Source organism: Symphalangus syndactylus, chromosome 7 (genome assembly GCF_028878055.3).
Source record: "Symphalangus syndactylus isolate Jambi chromosome 7, NHGRI_mSymSyn1-v2.1_pri, whole genome shotgun sequence".
NCBI lineage: Eukaryota > Metazoa > Chordata > Mammalia > Primates > Hylobatidae > Symphalangus > Symphalangus syndactylus.
The window spans coordinates 59,247,236-59,267,766 of record NC_072429.2 but is presented as its reverse complement, the minus strand read 5'-3'; the positions used below and the strand labels follow the sequence as shown (position 1 = coordinate 59,267,766).

Below are 20,531 nucleotides of genomic sequence, written 5' to 3'. Positions count from 1 at the left end.
ACCTGTGGCTAAAAAACATACCCACTCTTTGCTTCCCTGTGTTCCACATGCAATGCTTCACATATTCCTGACAATTTCTGGCAATTGGAAAACTCTTCTCCTTCTATTCCCCCTCATTTGACCATCACCAAAAGAACAAACTCTTCTTCACAGTCACTTCACTTGCTCATTACTGAAGCTAATTTACTCAGCGACTATTCAATGATGAGAAAATTGGTTCCAGCCTGTCCTCTTAAAGGATCACTCAGTCTTCACTACCTTGGATTACAAGATCCCTTCCTACGTGCCATTTAGAGAAGTTGAGAAAAGACAGCCATTGTCATCATGAATCAGCCATAACTCCTTGTTTCTCTTCAGGAAGCTGGACTGTGACGTGAAGCCATCCATCTAATGCAGAGAAGCATGCCCAGCTCCACCCATGACTAGTACGCCGGAGTGGCTGTCTGTGGTCATGGAGCAAGGTGGGGCCTAGTCTGTGGACCTGGGTTTCCTCTCTGTAGCAGGACGAACAGGCTAGGTCAGTGCTTCTCAAGCCTTTCTACCAGAGAACATGAAGGTCTTAATGACAGAGGGCAGAGAACACACATATCGTCTCTGGGTCCAACAGCAACAAGCCCAATTTCTTAGAAGCATAATTATTGTTATAATTATTGTTTTTAAAATTCATGTGAACTTTGCAATGTTCTCTGAGAGAGCTAACTTTTTTTAAAAGGTGCCTTTTTGCCTACATTATGTGTAAATTCCACACTTGTGGGGTATACATCACACTTCTCCCATCAAAGACTCAAGGAGCTGTGTACTCCAATTTGAGAGGCACAAAACTGGCTGCTCTCTGCCGACCACATCTTATACTCTGAAGTGACAGACTGCAGAAATGACAGCATGGTAGCCATCACAAATCATTTCGTGCCAAACTTTCCCTACTACATCCACCTCAGGTGGAGATCACTATAGACATTTTGGGGAGATTTTTAAAAATAAAGACAACATTGAAAGGGAATTTCCCTCTGACTCAGCTTAAAACAGTTTAATCCCATGCCAAGACCCTAACTTTTGCCAGGACTATCAGCTGCTGAGAAGAAGCAGAGATATTCTTACTCTTTGTGGATTTTATAGTGCTCGTGTAACTGCAGTTTGGTGATGTTATTCCAGGCCAGTGTTTTGCTTTCTTCGGTCAGGTCTTCAAAAGACTCTTCACCTGGAGAGACTACATTAAATTTTCACTAAGTCAACTAAGTTACCAACAGGCAACAGCATCAGATTCGCAATATTTTCTATTAAAATCAAACAACTAAGAAACGAAACACCCTGTCACAATATAACTGCTTTGAAATGTACCTGTTAGATGGTTCCATGTTAGTCAAGGAAAAAATTGTATAGAGAAAGATAAAATGTATCTTTGAATAATACTAGAGTCTTTTTATACTTTTATCAATGTTTGCAAAGTTTTCACTTGGCCTCTAACTTATGAATTTGGGGAAATACAAGACTGAGTCATCATTTCCTTGTCAACATTCTTTCAAAAACCTGACAATTGCCTAAGAATGCGACAGTTTTGTTTTGGTTTGGGGTGGGGAAAGCAGAGATGAAATCAATTACTGCAAGGGCTTCTGGCAGGAGTAATCCTTTTACTTCTGCTTTAAGAAGGGCTGAAACAATTACCCTCTTAAAACAATCACATGACAGTGGTTACGGCCTGGTGACTAAGCAGAGTGCAGTTTGAAACAGCATCACAAGATAATCCTGTGATCTTCATGATTTAACCCTCTAAAGTATTCTCTTTTAAAGAAGCTACCCCTGGGTCATGTAACTCCAGGAAGCTATTTCTCCATGCTTGAGAGAATGCTCAGCTATGTATGCCTAAAATGTCTGGATGTCCTTGGAACAGACAGGAGGATTGGAGATAAAAAGTGATTTTGCTCCCAAGGCTCCACAGAGTGTCAACCTCCTTCTGGAAACCTGTAGGTTTGAAGTTGTCTTATGTAAAATCTAAAACCTGGGTAACTGGAGAAAGGTGAGTGTTCTTTCCTACCTTTCCAAATATTAGATGTGAGAACTGGGTCAAGTTCAATTTAGTGCCTAGCACATGCCCAGCGCAGAACAGATACCCTGTAAATGTTTGTCAAATGTTAAATAAGTGAAGTCCAATGAAGAAGAGAGAGCACTTTGAATTCAAGATGTATGTGGGGCCGAGCGCGGTGGCTTAGGCCTGTAATCCCAGCACTTTGGGAAGCTGAGGAGGGTGGATCATGAGGTCAGGAGATCGAGACCATCCTGGCTAACACAGTGAAACCCTGTCTCTACTAAAAATACAAAAATTAGCCAGGTGTGGTGGCAGGCGCCTGCAGTCCCAGCTACTCAGGCAGGAGAATGGTGTGAACCCGGGAGGTAGAGCTTGCAGTGAGCGGAGATGGTGCCACTGCACTCCAGCGTGGGGGACAGAGCAAGACTCCGTCTCAAAAAAAAAAAAAAAGATCTGTATGTGGGTATAGAAGAGCATAATTAGGGCCAGAGAAAGTCCTTTCTGGAAGACAGCAGGGCTTACAGTGACTGGGAAGGCAGACTGGACAGCCAGGACTGTAAGAATGAAAAGGCAAATAGCTAAGGATCAAACACCAGCTTCAAAACCACAGAAGAGAAAGAGAACCACATCAAAACATATATGGCCAAGTTTCACTCATATTCAATTGCCAGAAACTAAAAGCGATTTGATTTCCCTTATAGTCTATAGCTGAAAACAAACAACATCAGCAAAAACAGGTATTTGTTTTCAGGAGAACTGCAATGAGGCCGGAGGACACAATGATCTCTAGGTAGCACAAAAGTATATGTCTTATCTCCTCTTCAGAAACATCTTCATCACAGAAGAGAAACAAAAGGTGCTCACGTTTATTCTCTTTACAAAACTTACCTGGGGAATCTGCCATAGAAGCATTGTAACTGGAGGTCTGGGACAAACTTTTAAACTTTGGGGTGATTCTTCGAGGATGTGGTGTCACAAATAGTTGTTTCGGTGTCTGCCCAAATTCCAAGATTTGCGTAAGCATGGCTACCTTCTCATCAGGATCCTGGATGCTTTGGGACAGAATACAAATAATGTAGTGAACCACTAGGTTCGAGTTCCTTGAAAGCACGCATTTCAAATAGTACTGATCAATAGGAGGGATTAACCCTCAAATAATGACAGCAACTATGTACCACGATTGTCTAAACCTCATTACAGACCTTCAGAGTATTTTCTGATGCTCAATAACACAACAGTGAAAGCAAGACAGAATTCATTTAAAAATTTCCATACCTCAACATTCAAATAAATACATTAATAATTTAGATAAAGACATATCTTATAACTCAAGTAGAAACTCCTTATTGACATATAAGTACCTGTTCAAGTCTACACCTCCTTCATAGGTCAGGGGATGAAATACTGAAAAAGACATACAAAGCACTATTGAAAGATGTGCTATTTCAATGTAATATACACGGTTTAGAACCTAAACAATGCAACAACTTAAAACTCATGTTCAAAGAAATTGCTATTCGCTTTGCAAAACAGACTAATATCCAACTGCAGTAAATACCAACTTGAATATTATCTTCAGATGAACAAAAATCTACTTGTCAGGTAGAAGACCTGTCATCTCAGCCAGCATTATTTTCTCCTGAGAGGAAGCATGACTTACAGAATTAATAAGACGGAATTTCCATGTAAAAAATTAGGTCTGAATTTCCAGCTACAGCTCCTTGTTATGAACATGGGAGATATGGATTATATGTAAGTTCATTTATTAAAAAAAGAAAACACACATGAGAAACGTGGAAGAAGGTAAGCATTGAAACTGAAGAGAAGGTATATTGCTGCTATTTTCTTTCTGTTAAATTAAAAAAAACTCTGGCAGCTACTTGGGAGGCTGAGGCAGGAGGATTGCTCGAACCCAGGAGCCAGAGGTTGCAGTGAGCCAAGACTGCGCCACTGCACTCCAGCCTGGGTGACAGAGCAAGACTCCGTCTCAAAAGAAAAAAGAAAAGAAAAGAAAAATAAAAGGAAAAGAAACTCTGGGTCTTCCATAGGAATTGAGGCCACTGTTCTATCACACTGTAATAGAGTTTTAAGTGAAATTATTGAATGGGATGTAGAGTATATGCTAAAATTAGAAGACTTTATAAAAAGACCTCTTGGGGCCAGGATGAGTTTGGTGTTATTTGGGCAAAAGTCCTCCCTTCTCGTCAGTTACTCAATATCTAATCCAGGGGCTGGGCGCAGTGGCTTAAACCTGTAATCCCAGCACTTTGGGAGGCCGAGATGGGCGGATCACCTGAGGTCAGGAGTTTGAGTCCAACCTGGCCAACATGGTGAAACCCCGTCTCAACCAAAAAATAATACAAAAAATTAGCTGGGCGTGATGGCAGATGCCTGTAATCCCAGCTACTCGGGAGGCTGAGGCAGGAGAATCGCTCGAACCAGGGAGTCGGAAGTTGCAGTGAGCCAAGATTGTGTCACTGCACTCCAGCCTGGCGACAGAGCAAGACTCCATCTCAAAAAGAAAACAAAAAAAAATCTGATCCAGGGTCATGGAGCCAGTGGACACTGGAGTCTGACAGAACATGCTTCCGCTGAAGAAATAACACTAATTGCTTTGGCCTCACTTTTTTTTTTTTTTTGGTATTGTTTGCTTTCATTTTCCAATGAAAATGAATAATGCTAAATATTCACCCAATGCTAAATAAAATGTCAGTGAATATTACCTACCATTATGGGCCCCAACTGCATCACTCCCTTTTTGTTTGTAGCCAAATATTAGATCAATCCACTCGTGAAGGTGTTCAGACACATAATTGCTTTCCAATGCATCTTTGCTCTTCTGGAGAAAGTCCTCGGGACCTATTAGATTAGACTCAATCAAAAAATCAGGGAGTCTTCATTTTTTTCCTCCCATTTCTCTTGTCCATCTATATGTATATAAAGCTTCTAGGACAGGTAAGAGGTCCAGATTTCTTAATGCAGTTTTTTTTTTTTCTATCATATGAAATATAAGTTTTTTGGGGAAAAAAGTGGCAAGAATCATTTTCACATTAAGGTCTCTCAAATACATATTAATGTTTTCACATCATAGACTCATAGAATACTTCTGATATGGAATAGGGCTCATATCTCCTTATTTAGATAGAGAATTTTCTTGTGATTTTTAAAAATCTAAGCAATAAAATAATTACTGAAATTGCACTACTTGGTAAAGGGTGTCTATAATACAACACCTCCAAGGGGGGACTCACTGGAGGCCCAAGGGGGAAGCTCCACATCGTCAACCATCTGTCCTCCTTGTCTCTTTCCCAAATCCAACTTCAGGCTATTGACTAGAAAGCTCACATCATCACCATAGAATTCTGGAATTAACTGAAAGTTTCGGGGAAAAATAAAAAAGAACAACAACAAACATGTTTTAAAGCAGTTAGAAACCCCAAGTCCAGTTACTCATCAGCTTTATTAACTGCTTACCTCTTTAAAATCCGTTGCACCATCCAGACAGTTTTTCCAAGTTTCTGCAATACTACATATGAAAAAAAAATCACCTATTTTCAGCTAAGGAAATAGCAATAGCAGCATTTCCTATGCACTTGGGGACTGTTCTACACTTTACCTGTATTAACTTCTGTTTGTCATTCACACATAGTTCTAACCATCCCTCTGCATGTTCCACTTTAACAAAAGGGAACACTGGGGCCCAGAGAGTTTATGTAACTTCTCCAGGGTCACATGGCGGGAGTGGGCATGGAGTCCGAGTCCACACCGTTAGCTACCATATACACATTGCCTCATCCAAGGGCCAAATGGAGCAGGGTGCCTACACACTGAAAGATTAGCACCACTGGTAGGGTGCGGTGGCTCACGCCTGTAATCTCAGTACTTTGGGAGGCCAAGGCGGGTGGATCACCAAGTCAGGAGATCAAGACCATCCTGGCCAACATGGTGAAACCTCGTCTCTACTGAAAATACAAAAGTTAGCTGGGCGTGGTGGCATGCGCCTGTAGTCCCACCTACTCAGGAGACTGAAGAAGGAGAATTGCTTGAACCCGGGAGGCAGAGGTTGCAGTGAGCCGAGATTGCGCCACTGTACTCCAGCCTGGGCGACAGAGCGAGACTCTGTCTCAAAAAAAAAAAAGATTAGCACCACTATCTGAATGGCCCATTGCAAAAGGAATTATTATTAGATATGTGTAGAGTTCAAAAAAAATGAAAAGGACATACCAAAAAATTAACAACAATTATTATCTCAGTGTGGTGGGATACCAAGTAAACTTATTTCCTTTTTTATAGTTGCTGATTTTTTGGTAAGAAAATATTACTCTTATAATTTAAAAAGTAAAGCCATTTAAATACACACAGGGAGCTGTATTCAATTCTCAGCAAAATTATCAAGAATAATAAAGTGTGGGAAACAATCTAAATGCCCAACAATGGAGAAAAGAAGTTGACATAAAATATGGCATATGTTAGAATGTGATACAATAATTTTAAAAAAGAATCATTGTTTTGAAGAATACCTAATAATATGGGGAAAACTCTAAAATTTAGTATTAGGCTACAAAAGGCAGGACAAAAAGCTGTACTTAAAATATGTTCTCACACTTACACACACATATACATGTCTAGAAAAAGCCTGAGAGGGATAGAACAATTTGTGATTTTTTATATATTTTTTAAATTTTTTTATTACATCTAGTGCCTTGAAACAAGTATGTTGTATATATACAATCAGAAAGTGTTAAAAATGATAAGCGAGGCATTTGTATCAAACCTGTTGAACATTCTATCTGCATTATCAAATCTTCCATTCTGCAGGCACAGCATATACTCTGGTGCTAGAGGGGAAAAAGTCAGAGGTAAGTCAGATCACAGAATCATTGAAGAATATAGTGAAATAAAATTTAATTGGGGGTAATGATAAAGAATCTTACCAATCCTAACAAGATAAAAAAGTACATAACCCGGGGAAGAGTAGTGACTCCCATACATGAACTTTGGTTCAGGCATTTCCTGGTAGCGTGTCTAGAATACAGAAAAAAAAAAAATAATAATGCTGCGTTGGCTATGAAATAATAACTGACAAGTAGTAAAAGCCTAAAAGAAATCATAACATAGATATACCATATTCCTTAATTTCTCTGTTAGATAAGAAAAGGATAAGAGGGAAAGAAAATCTGTGGCTAAACAGCATTCCTGAGACAAGTACTTTGGTTTCCCTGGCTTAATGGTAACAAAATGTTGGCACTAGATTAAATAGAACTGATTTTATGTGTCTCTTATGTGATTTACCACAGAATGCCTTCATGAAAATAATCCAGTGAACCTGTAAACACGTCGCCCTCCTCCTTCCTAAACTGTAGACAAGAAATGCAAATGGTGGGCCGAGCGCGGTGGCTCAAGCCTGTAATCCCAGCACTTTGGGAGGCCGAGGCGGGCGGATCACGAGGTCAGGAGATCGAGACCATCCTGGCTAACACGGTGAAACCCCGTTTCTACTAAAAACACAAAAAATTAGCCGGGCGTGTTGGCGGGCGCCTATAGTCCCAGCTACTCGGGAGGCTGAGGCAGGAGAATGGCGTGAACCCAGGAGGTGGAGGTTGCGGTGAGCCGAGATCGCGCCACTGCACTCCAGCCTGAGGGACAGAGAAAGACTCCGTCTCAAAAAAAAAAAAAAAAAAAAAAAAAAAAGAAATGCAAATGGTGAGCAGCTAATTCACGGTCAGGAGAAAAGTAAGAAAAAACTCTACGTAGAGTCACTGGTGTAATTCCCCTAAGCCTTGGAGAAACGAATTTCCTTCCATAAAAACACAGGCCATGGCTTCTCGTGTTGCTTAGAAACCAAGAATCTCTAAGTCCACATACCAGTAGTCTCTCCAGCCGTTCCTTATTTAGGGCCCCCACTGGCTTACTAAGATCCCGGAAGGTTCCTGGATTTGAAAAATCTATAAACACAAATCAGTAAATAACTTCAGCTTATACTTAGTACCATTAACCTCCTGAATTAATTCAAATATACACATTTACTTCCACAAAAGTTTTCTTAAAAATTGAGAGCGATCCATGAGAGTTATTTTTTTTAGTTATTTATATAGATGTAAAGAAAAGGTTAGCAATTTTGAGTTTTAAGTTAGACACAACCACTTAAGAGCAATATCTCTAATTTGACAATGCCCTGAACATTAATTTTTTTAAAAAAGTTTCTGATTAAGGAACATATATATATTCCAAGTAAAACAACTACAAAAAAAAGAATTTTTAAAAGCCATTATTCTTCTACTAAGATTTACTTTCTATGTTCGAATTCTAGTGAATATTATTATTCTGCAATATTAGCCTATTTGAGAACTAGTGAGCTAAATATTTTCAGAGAAACACATTCTCATATTTCTAGAAAATATATTATCTCTTTCAAGTACAAAGGCTCAAGATAACGTGTCAGAAGGAACTAACTGTTTACAATATATAATTTTTAAATATTACAAAATAAAGTTACAATACAATTACATTTTTCTTAAAATAATCTGAGGTAGCAAGAGAAGAGTAGATATGCCCCAAAGGTAAAATGGTTATCTCTGTAATATAATTATGGATGATTTTTATTTTCTTCTTTGATTATTTCAGGATTTTCCAAGTGTTCTGTAACAAATAATCACAGTTTTTAATGTGATTTGGTAAAAACAGTATGGTAAGGTGAGTGAAATTTTCAAAGTGAGAAGCAAATATTTCAAAACGTGGTACTTATAGGTAATAATAACCCTGGATTAAAATCATGCCGATTTTTTCTCTGTATGTCCTTCAAGAAGTATGGTGGAAAAAACATACATGAAACACTTATATAACACTTATATAGTATCTTGGAATGGAAATTGGCAGTCCTTAGCAATACAACTGAAATGAGTTGTAATTTGTTCACATGCCACATCACAATTATAAAATAGAATTTATTCTCTTCTTTAAAAACAATATAGCTGACCACTCCCCACTCAACTTGGTCAGAATTCCACGTGTGGCAGTTACCTAGTTCTGAGCTGGAATAATCATGTATTATCCATGGAAACACAGGGTACTGGGAGAGGTCGTTGCAGCTGCGGTCGGCCAGGTTGTTGAGGTGAAGGAGGTACTGATAGTTGGAAAGGTGTCCACGCTGCCACTGCAGCATGTAGCTCTCAGCAGTGTGCTCTGCCACATGGTGCTCTGGGGAAAGAGGACCCATGAGGTCTGCCACTTAACTTCACAAACTTAGTATGCAAAAGCTAGGGGCTTAACGTGTAGACCCTTCCTATGCATTCTTGAAAAATGCATTGTAAGAAAAAGAAAAGTAGGCTGCTGACTTGTTTTCATAAAGTATTTGTTCAGCTATGTATAAATAGTTCCAAGATCAAGGAGGGGAAATTATTAAATACACTGAGCTATTACACTACCCTCCACAATATGATATAACCTAAAAAAATACAAAAGTGTAGAGCAAATATATAAATATTACATGTTAATAGGTAATATTTATACAGTAACAAAGAATCCCTCCAAATGTGCTGTGTCTCCATGCATTTAAAAACCCATGGCCATCTGGGAAAGCTTATTTCTTTTATTATTTATGAAATTAAAGCAATCTTTTAGTTTTCTTTTAGGCCTGGAAGAGATGTACTACTGTTAATTTGTCAATGACTACATATTATTTATGCATGTTGAAGACTAAGGAAATGAAAAGAAATTGTTAAAGAAGAAAACAGGCATTTGGCAGGAGGACCAATTCCCAAACTAAAAGAACCAGACCTGCCCCCTGAAATACCTCAGGAAAAATGAGATCTTAGATAAATGCAGCGATGAGAACTTCCCATTCAGAGTGTAAAATGAATTAACTGTCCTACAAGTGGATTTTCCATTTTGTTCAGAAAATTCTGCTTTCAACCTTTCCTGGTGCATTAAGCATCTTAACTCTCAATATTTATTCTCATTTACTTTTATAAAGTTTCTTCTCTAATCAGCTACTAGGAAAGGGCTTCAAAAATCAAAACACACTTCCCCCTCATTTTCTACTTTTGAAACTCCTCAGAAAAAGTATGAACAATCTTAGGAATAAACTCAGTGAGAACTGACAGTTTCTTAGAAGACGGATATTTTAGATCATGGCAAAGTTTTTGGCTTGAGATTTTAGGACTCACCATGAAAACTGATCTTTTTATTGTAATCTTTTTTTTTTGAGACAGAGTCTCACTCTGTCACCCAGGCTGGAGTGCAGTGGCACGATCTCGGCTCACTGCAAGCTCCGTCTCCCGGGTTCACGCCATTCTCCCGCCTCAGCCTCTCCAAGTAGCTGGGACTACAGGCGCCCGCCACCACGCCCGGCTAATTTTTTGTATTTTTAGTAGAGACGGGGTTTCAACGTGGTCTCGATTTCCTGACCTCGTGATCCGCCCGCCTCAGCCTCCCAAAGTGCTGGGATTACAAGCGTGAGCCACAGCGCCCAGCCTGTAATCTTGTTATAGTTAAAAAAAATAAAATTTAAAAACCTAGATCACGAGACAGGAAATTAAAGTAAACTTGTAACAAAGCTATACTTATACATAAAGTTACCTTGAATAGCTTAATGTATGAACAAAATACTAGCTATATATAAACTATATATAAGTAGTTATATATAGTAGTTATACATATATAAACCTACTTTAAAATAAAATGTGTTCCCTACTGAAAGCCAAGTATTCCTCCTTGAAGTAAAATTTTATTGCTAAGGGAAGATGTACTTTACTACAAATTTCACAAATAGTTTTGTGGTACACTAAAATAACAAACACATTAAGATTTTTTTTTTTTTTTTTTTTTTTGAGACAGGGTCTCACTCTGTCACCCAGGCTGAATTGCAGTGGTGTGATCACTGTTCACTGCAGCCTTGACCTCCCAAGCTCAAGCAATCCTCCCACGTCAGCCTCTCGAGTAGCTGGGACTACAGGCACACGCCACCAGTCCCAGCTAATTTTTAATTTTTTTGTAGAGATGAGGTCAAGCCATGTTGCCCAGGCTGGTCACAAACTCCTGGGCTCAAGAGATTCTCCCTCCTCAGCCTCCCAAAGTGCTGGGATTACAGTCATGAGCCACCATGCCTAGCCCCAAAATCCATTTTTAAAGATAATCCCTTTCCAGTTATCTAGCAACTTTGTAAATTAGAATAATTTAATTTAGCCTTGCAACGTAATAAAAAAACTTTGGGTTTGAATATCATAATATAAGTATTTTCTCTGGCAAGGGTGGGAAAATTCACATTTTCCATGAAAAACTGAGGAAATACCATTAATTAAAAGCAAATTCCACTCCAAAGTCAGTATATTGAGCATAGAAGGTTCACATGTTCCTTTTGCAGTCTTTCAGCTTTGTGGTTCTGACCACAATCAATGATCACAAACATATGAATAACTCACTGCCTCGCAGTACAAAACCGAGTCTTGGTTCTCATAAACTAATATAAGACCTGACTGAACATAAAAATATTTGAGTGGATTCTTCAAAATCCATTCAATTTGGAGGATGTTAAAATATAAGAACATTTAAATATATTTATCTAGAGTTTTTAAAACATACATTCAGAATGAACTATTACCAAAGTGAATTTATATTTCCCAGAATTTTAAAAATATTATTTTGGCAATTATAGTTACTGATGGGAAGAAATTAGAACCACAATGAGGCGATTCTAGAAATAGCATTTTTCTTCTCTTATTTCCTATCCCAGATCCTTAGGAGTTGAACTACCTTCATATGAATAGAAACCTTGTCTCTACTAAAAATACAAAAAAAATTAGCCAGGCGTGGTGGCGGGCACCTGTAGTCCCAGCTACTCGGGAGGCTGAGGCACGAGAATCACTTGAACCCAGGAGGTGGAGGTTGCAGTGAGCCGAGATCGCGTCACTGCACTCCAGCCTGGGTGACCGAGCAAGACTCAGTCTCAAAAAAAAAACAATGAAGGGTGAGCACCAAACCTAGGTATGTGGCAATGTAAAAATAGAGATCATCTCTATCTTGAGGTTCATAGAACTTTAGGTAGATGTCGGAACACAGATCATCTTCTGTGCAAAATACTTCCAAGCCCTATAAATTCAAAAAGAAAAGAATAAAATAAATAGCATTGTATTCATCTTGCAATCCCAATATAAGTATATAATTACAAAAACATTCAGTTAAACATTTGTGTTTATTTTTATAACTTATATTCCTATTTTCAATCTATAAATTTAACTCAGTGATATATATACACATGTATACGTTTGTGTATATATATATGTTGTGTTTATAAATGTTCTGAGAACAAGATAGTATCTCAGCTAAACTTTGTAAATCACCTTGGGTGTTGAATATTTTCATTAATAATAGCTTTTGTGAACTTACTATTTTGAAATTCAAAAATAGCTGATCCATGTCTTCACATCTCTTCTTCAAACATAAATGTTTAGCTTTCTTTCATAAGTTAAATAACATATATGTTTTGAGACCAGGTCCTGCTCTATTGCCCAGGCTGGAGTGCAATGGTGTGATCATGGCTCACTGCAGCCTGAAACTCCCAAGCTCAATTGATCCTCCCACCTCAGCCTCTCGAGTAGCTAGGCTACAGGCGCACCATGCCCAGCTAATAAATAAAAATTATGCACGCCTAACAAATTGATAATTGAATAACCCATTCAATTAATACATTATTATTATCTTATAAAAACCTATGAGCTTTGTGACTATAGTGTTAGTAAGGCTGAGCTAGCAAAGGAACAGACAAAGCCAGGATGAAAGCCCAGAGCTACCCTTGGTTCAAATACAGGCATTCACCATGTACTAGCTGGGAGCTTAGGAAGTTGACCCCTGGAGTCTCAATTTCTTCACCTGCAAAATACAATACTATCTACTTCACAAGGCTTATAATGGCAAATAAATGAAACATTATATATAAATTGCCTGTTACATAGAAAGCACTTAATCAATGTTAATTTCTTCTCTTTTTCTGACTGCAGCTCTATACCCAAAGGAGGAGATTTTTAATAGTATCTGTTTCCCTGATCTGCTATTAGTGCTGGAAATGGAGGAATGGCCTTTTAAGTAAAATAGGCAGCAAAACAGTAGAATTTCACAAATTAAAAGCACAAAAATAAGAGTTAAAATTCCACAATGCTTTTGTAATGTCACCAAGTTACTGGTTAATCTTCAAAGGAGAAAAAATGAATTTCTATTGGTGTCGAATTAAAACACTTAGAATCATACCTTCTGTAGGGATTGGTTACTGAAGTAAGACATGTGTCAGAAATAGGACCTAAGTATAGAAATACACTTATTCAGGGAATGGTGGAAAGAACTGCCTATATGATTTTAAATGGTTATTTTGTCATTCAGCCCAAAGGTTGAATTAATGTAAGTTAACTGTGAATATACTAGTTCCACTAAAGAAGAAATTTTGTAATATCTTCCAGATTTTGCTTTGAGACCTAGCTGCTATGAATGGTGGAGGCAAGAACGGCACACGGTTGGTTTTACACAGATCATTCTAGCCTGAGCCCAGAAACTGAGAATGCAGGAGTGAGAAACTCAAGAGCACTCTAGCCCTCTTGCTCTTGGAGCCAAAAATATTTCATAATAGAACCTCTTCTCTACATGAAGGAGTTATTCCTTTATGAATTTCTACCTTCTCCAAAAGAAAGAACAGCAAAATCAGAGTCTATTTTCTTACAAGACAATGTACTTGTACTTTCAGACATCTCATAAGTGTTTACTGTCAATAAACTGCTGGCTAAACTGAAAGTGTGACAATCATGCGCCAGCACAGACTCCCAAGGACTCACCAGAGGCATGAGGCCGTGCCTCCTTTTGTAGATGCGGCGGACATCTTGGAGTGTTATCTGGACCACAGGTTTCTTTAAAAGTAGAAAGACAATCTCAAACATTATTGTTCTGACACAATTAGAAGTTGTTCTGTAGTATCAGAAAGGGGAAAAAAAAAATCACCAAATCTTGCCTTCCTAATGAACCATTGGAAAAGGAAATCTTGGAACAAGGTAATATCTGGCTTTCCATTCTGCTCTGCCATCTTTCACTAGCTTTATGACCTTGGGCAAGTTTTCCTCCCCGCCATGTGGCACCCCCCAAATGATAATGCAATCATCTATCTTTCAGGGATATTTCAGGTTAGTTTGGGGTGGGGTGATATCTTTCAGGTTAGATTGTGGGGTGATAAGAAATATAAAGAACTGGCATAAATAACCTCTCAGGAATCTTGCTATCTTTTTTTAGACAAATAGTTTGCTTAGTACTGACACACATCTTTTTTAAAGAATCCTGTCTTTTATCTCATTAAAAATTACAGTGTATTAAGGCTCACAAATTACTAAAGTATAAAGCAAGGCCTCTAAATTTTTTCTTTGGTAATGAAGAAGAAAGTTGTCTTGCTTTTCTATAATTTTAAAACACTAGTAAGAGAGAAAGGAGGTTTAAAAAGGCAGAGATTGGCTAATAGCTATGCTTCCGTGGTCCTCCTCCCAAGTGGGAGGGACGATGGGTGTGCAGAGGTCAGTCTGTCCAACAGTGGAAACTGCCCTGGAGGCCCAGAGTCAGGTCTTGGAAATGACTGGTCAAGGATCCTGGCCAGTATTGGGAAGGAGTAAAGGCCCATACCATGGATTCTGAAGCTAGGATACACAGACATTTTTTCTCAAAATTTCTGACCCAAGCAATAGTAGCAGCCAAGCCAATTTATTACACTCCCTGAGAATGCTGTGCTAGCAGCATGCAGTGTCTACTGGAGAACTAGGAAAGTGAGCCCCACCACCTAGTGGACACAATCGCTATAACATAATCTTTCACTCAGGAGAGTTTGAGATGTTTTAGTGCCCTGTAATGACCAGCCTGGAGAATTTCCAAGGTGGAACTTTCTCTGGCAGAATTCTTGGGCCCTGCCAAATGGCCCCACAGCACTACCAGGGTGTGTTAGGATTTCTGTTCTTTTAATGGATCATGCTAAAAAGTGGCCAGATCTAGATAAGCAACAAATCTTTACAAGTTTCAACATGGATATCTAAGTTTATCTTTATTTTCTGGCTTTGTAAGTCTGGTGTCATTGTGAAAGAGAAGATTGTTTCCAACATCCTAGCAGGAGCCCACAACTGCCAGACAGCAGGATCTCCACACGTACCTCTGCACTAGCTGGGAGGACCTGCTCATAGTTCTCCTTCAGGAAAAATTCAGATCTACTGAGGTTGTTCATCATTAAGCAAAAACAAGAAATACCAACCTCTGTGTATATATAAGCAAATATATTTCAAAATCTATTTCTTATTAATCATAGTACATTTCACTGGTCTCTCGGAAATGCCTCCTAGAAGAAAGGTCTAAATCTCTAGCGACCCTTTACTAAAATCGGGAGGAGCAAGGTTTCTTTTCACCACACTGAGAGCAAGTGCCCCTGACATGACTGAAAACAGATCAGACGAACTCAAACTTCAGAGACTCCACATCATGATTACACACGGTGTTTGTAAAATACACAGATGCTGCATGTGAAGGGGGTGGGCGGGGACATGACTTGATCCTCATCAAAAAGTGAGGTCCCTGGCATTGTGAGGCCATGGTCTGGAAACAGCTTAAACATGGGCAGCTCCCCACCTGACCCTGCGGTCTACGCACCGGGTAGCCGTTGAGGGGCTGAAAATACAAGTTTGTGTCCGTGATGCACACGTGTCCGGGATTAGTCACCAGAGGCGTCACCATTTCTGCTTTGCATTCCACGTGCAGCTTTTCAGAAATGTTCTGGAACCTGAAAATATGTTTTTCAGCAAAAGTAAGAAAAATCAGAAATTGATCTACTTTCTAGGTTTATCTAAGGGAGCTACAATGTGACTTTCTATGACATTGTCTAAACACTACATTTAATACAATAAAAATGGTAATATAAATTGATTGCTTAGATAAAACTGACTCTTTAGAAATGGCATGATAAAAACTCATTGTTCAAAGAAATAGGTGAGATTATCTACCACAGAAGCTGTGACAGACAAATAAATAATACCAAATAACCCTTAGCTAAACTCATTCCCCCCAAAATAAATAGGCCTTGAAACTATTCTTACATTTAAATTATTTCCTATTTTTCTGTCATTATTTTTATCGTCCTATAAACCATTTTGACACAAGTGGCATTTATTTCACACTACACTTTATAAGGCTCTGACTACATAATTATAATTACTTGAATTATAATACATTTGAGTAATTGTATATTCCTTTGTATATTTTTGAGTATATCCCTCTGTGGATTTACTGCAGAAAACCTCTGAAAAATGATCTCTCCACTACCCACTCCTAAAATATTTAATCAACAATGTCCCCTCTCATTCTGCTTTACTGATTTAAGAAAAAATAAGGGAAAACAACCAAATCATCAACATTTTGAGGCAATTACTGAAATAACTGGGTTAAAAATAAATCTCTTTATAAGTGACAGGACAAAAAGATGCAGGGGAAGATCTCCACCTCAAGTTAGGATGGGAAAGCTATACGAGACTGTTGAAGCTTTCACCCTAACAACCAAAATGAGCTGGATATACTGAACAATCTTCATAGCTTTTTAAAACCCACTGGAAAGTTGAGCATGTAAAGAAACCTAAATGAACATGATTGCAAAAAGGAAAGAAGAGATCAACAGGTGAGTGGCAGGAGGAGGAGCAACCTAGGATAGACCTGAGTAAGGGCTGCAGAATGAAGAGAGATCTTCAGGGAAATGGAAAGCCAGAGTTGAGACTGGAGAGCGAAGAAAGCTCCCCAGAGATCCAAAAATGCTGTCGACTGAGGTGCAAAACAAGGGAAACCTCCCGCAGTTCTGAAACCTGATGGCTCAGTTGTAAAGCACAAAGATACCTCTAGAATCCTTCAAGTGCTGAGATCCCAAGTCCTGTGGAAGAGAAAGTCTTTATCACTCCCTCAATAGAGTTGTAGGCAGTGTTGGCTTAAATTTAACCACAGGTGCAACAAAGTCTTACTGCAGCTCGTGACAGATTTGATTGACAGAGCCTCCCTGTACAAGTAGCCTAACAGAATAAGAGGTGGCTTGACCACTTCTGGAGGTAAATATTATTAGTTCGGTCTCAACACTTCCTTTTTAATAAACTGCTCAATAAAAAAATTACAATACAATAAAATTATAATACATAACAAAGAAGCAAGAAAATATGACTCATGCTCAAGAGAGAAAAGACTCTATAGAAGGTGTGCCAGACATTGGATCGATCATAGGAAGACTTTAAGATAACTACAGTAAATACGATAAAGGATCAAGAACAGTCCAGGCATGTTGGCTCACACCTGTAATTCCAGCACTTTGAGAGGCCAAAGCAAGAGGATCACTTAAGCCCAAGAGTTTCAGACCAGCTGGGTCACATACTGAGATACCATCTCTACAAAAAATAAAAAATTAGCCAGGCATGGTGGCATGTGCCTGTGGTCTCAGCTACTCAGGAGGCTGAGGATCACTTGAGCCCGGGAGGATGAGGTTTCAGTCAGCCATGATTATGCCACTGCACTCCAGCCTGGGTGACAGAGTGAGACCATGTCTCAAAAAAAAAAGAGAAAAGGGTCAACAAGAACAAAAGATGGACAACACATGTGAAAAGACAGAGAGTTTCAGCACAGAAATAGAAACTATGAAAAAGAACCAAATGGAAATATAGGAATAAAAATGTTGATATCACAAAGAATTAATTAAACAATCTTAACAACAGACTGGATGCAGTGGAGGAAAGGTCCAGTAAGGCTGAAAACAGGTCAATAAAAAGTGTCCTAACTAAAACAAAACCAAAGGAGAAAAAAGAATGAAAAAAATATATAGGAGTGTGTATCTGAGATCTGAAGGAATATATTAAACATACTAAAGTATAACTGATTATAGAAGAAAAGACAGAAAATAGGACAGAGGAAATGGAGAAGAGAATGGCTGAGAACTGATGAAAGATATCAGTTCATAGATGCATGTTATTCTGAAACTCTATGTGACATAATAAAAAAATATATCATTTGGTCTCTGCTCCCAGTTCGTGGCACAGAGCTCCTGAAACTTGTGTAATTTCCCCAGTGACAGAGGTGTTAGGTCCATCTTTTGTTCTAATATTTGGTCTTTGGTCCTGATTCCTGACATAGACCTCCTAATCTCTTGGAATTTCCTGAGTTACAGAAGCATCTTTTGCTCTAATGAGGTAACTGTGTATGGGATCCTGGATGGGTGTTGGTCACCAGAAGGACCAAGCCCTGATGAGAGGCTTAGAGCTTTCGGCCACACTTGCCCTTTTCAGGGTAAGATAGAGAGGCTGGAGACTGAGTTAATATTTGACTATGCCTATGTGACGAAGCCTCCATAAATACCCCTAAACTATGAGGCTGGGAGAGCTTCTGGGTTGCTGAAGACATCTATGTGCCAGGAGGGTGATGTACCCTCACTCCACAGGGACAGAAGCTCCTGCACTCAGGACCCTTCCTTCCAGATATCACCCTACGCATCTCCTCATCCGGCTGTTCATCTGTACCCTTTATCATGTCCTTTATTATCATAATAAACTGGTAAACATAAGTAAATATTTCCAAGTTCTGTGAGCCATTCTAGTGATCAAACCCAAGGAATGTGTTGTGGGAATCTCTGATTTATAGCTAGTTGGTCAGAGCACAGGTGACAACTTGGATTTGTGATTGGCATCGGAGGTGAGGGGGGCAGCCTTCTTGGACTGAGCTCTTAACCTCTGGGGTCTGTGCTAACTCCAGGCAGACAATGTCTGAATTGAATTGTAGAATACCCAACTGGTGTCAGAGAACTGCTTGGTATAGGAAAAAGCCCCACAGCTGATCACTGAAGTGTTCTGTGTTGACAGCATAGTAGGAATTTCCCCATCATACACTCTGAAACCCTCAAGCAGGATGAGCACAAGAACACCACATCATACATAGTGAATAGCAATTCAAATCATGGGGCTCTTCACCGGAAACAATGGAATGACAATCTTTAAAGGGGTAAGAAACCTGCTAACCTAGAATTCTATATCAAAAACACCCTTCAAAAATGAAGGTAAAATAAATATCTTCTTCTTGGACAAAGCTGAGAGAATTAATCTCTAATGGATCAGCTTGTAATGAATGCCACAAAAAGTGTTTTAGACTAAGGAAAAATGATACCAGATGAAATACTAGATTTGCAGAAAGGAAACAAGACTAGAAATTATAAACATCTAAATATCTAAGTATTAAAAATATTGTTTAGTATTTTTAATTTCTATGCAAACACATATGTATGTATCTAAATTCTTTAAAAAGCTATTGATTTTTAAAGCACAAATAAGAATACTGTATTGTGGGTTTATGGAATATGCATAAATTAGCCACAAGATAAGATCATAACAGGCAGGAGAGGCTAAATGGAAATACATTGGAGTAAGGTTCTTATATTGGTGTAAAGTAGCATGGAATAATATTATCTGAAGGTACACTCTGGCACAAGGTACATATTGTAATCTCTAGAATGACCACTAAAAATAACACGAAGTGCTACAGCTAAAAAGTCAATAGAGTAGATAAAATGGAGGACTGAAAAATACTAGATTTACCGAAAAGAAAGGAGAAAAGGAGGAACAGAGGAACAAAAAAAAAAAATGAGACACCAAGAAATAAATACAGAAACAATGTGTGCCACATAATGATGTTTTGGTCAATGACACTGTATATAACAGTGGTCTCATAAAATTATAATACCACATTTTTACTCTACCTTTTCTATATGTAGATACATAAATACTATTATATTATAATTGCCCATAGCATTTAGTACAAGTTGAGTATTCCTTATTCAAAACACTTGGGAGCAAAAGTGTTTTGGATTTTGGAATTTTGAATGTTTGTATCATATCGGTGTGCCTCCCTAATCACAAAATCTGAAATCTGAACTGCTCCAATGAGCATTTCCTTTGACCATCATGTTGGTACTCAAAAATTTTTGAGTGCATTTCGGACTTTTGGAGCATTTCGGAATTTAAATGTTTGAATTAGGGATACTCAAGAGGTACAGCAAAATGCTGTGCAGGTTTGTAACCTAGAAGCAATAGGCTATACTGTATAGTCTAAGTGTGTATAGTAAGCTGTACCATTCAGATTTGTAGAAGTGCACCCTATGATGTCCTCACAATGACCGTTGCCTAACGACACGTTTCTCACAACATAGGAGGCGGGAAATTAAAGAAAAATAACATTAAAAAGAAAGAGAAATAAGTTTTCCTGTATTAGGCTGACTTGTCTCAGAGGCAGCAACAGGCACAGCCCAGACCCAGGAAAAGTCTTGATAATATTATCTAATGTGCTCTGAAGACTCTCCCAGCACTCCTTTAACATAGGGAGAAGAAAAACAAATTTTCCTTTGTTTTACAGAATAAGTTTACAGATTCCTCTTCTCTGTAACTAGTGACTTCAAGTATTGTTTTATCTAAGCAGCACAGTGAAGGTCATGAGCCTC

General features: G+C 38.6%; 1 protein-coding gene across 16 annotated transcripts in view; it reads right to left on the bottom strand.

Annotated features, from left to right (window-relative positions):
- The window catches only part of NSMAF (neutral sphingomyelinase activation associated factor), an 83,291-nt gene that overhangs the window by 14,097 nt on the left and 48,663 nt on the right, over positions 1-20,531 (bottom strand). For 5 of the 16 annotated variants that reach the window (XM_055286329.2, XM_055286331.2, XM_055286333.2 and 2 more), the window contains 13 exons: positions 15,677-15,806; positions 13,840-13,911; positions 12,001-12,109; positions 9,044-9,220; positions 7,889-7,968; positions 6,958-7,048; positions 6,798-6,861; positions 5,498-5,549; positions 5,275-5,395; positions 4,751-4,882; positions 3,385-3,427; positions 2,912-3,075; positions 1,099-1,198 (listed from right to left, as the gene is read on the bottom strand). In XM_055286329.2, coding sequence (XP_055142304.1) covers positions 1,099-1,198; positions 2,912-3,075; positions 3,385-3,427; positions 4,751-4,882; positions 5,275-5,395; positions 5,498-5,549; positions 6,798-6,861; positions 6,958-7,048; positions 7,889-7,968; positions 9,044-9,220; positions 12,001-12,109; positions 13,840-13,911; positions 15,677-15,806 — 1,335 coding nt within the window. Of the gene's footprint in view, positions 1-258; positions 586-1,098; positions 1,208-2,911; positions 3,076-3,384; positions 3,449-4,750; positions 4,883-5,256; positions 5,396-5,497; positions 5,550-6,797; positions 6,862-6,957; positions 7,049-7,888; positions 7,969-9,043; positions 9,245-12,000; positions 12,110-13,839; positions 13,912-15,655; positions 15,807-20,531 lie in introns of those variants that run through there. The other 11 variants (XM_055286330.2, XM_063643291.1, XM_063643292.1 and 8 more) reach the window with 9 other exon arrangements.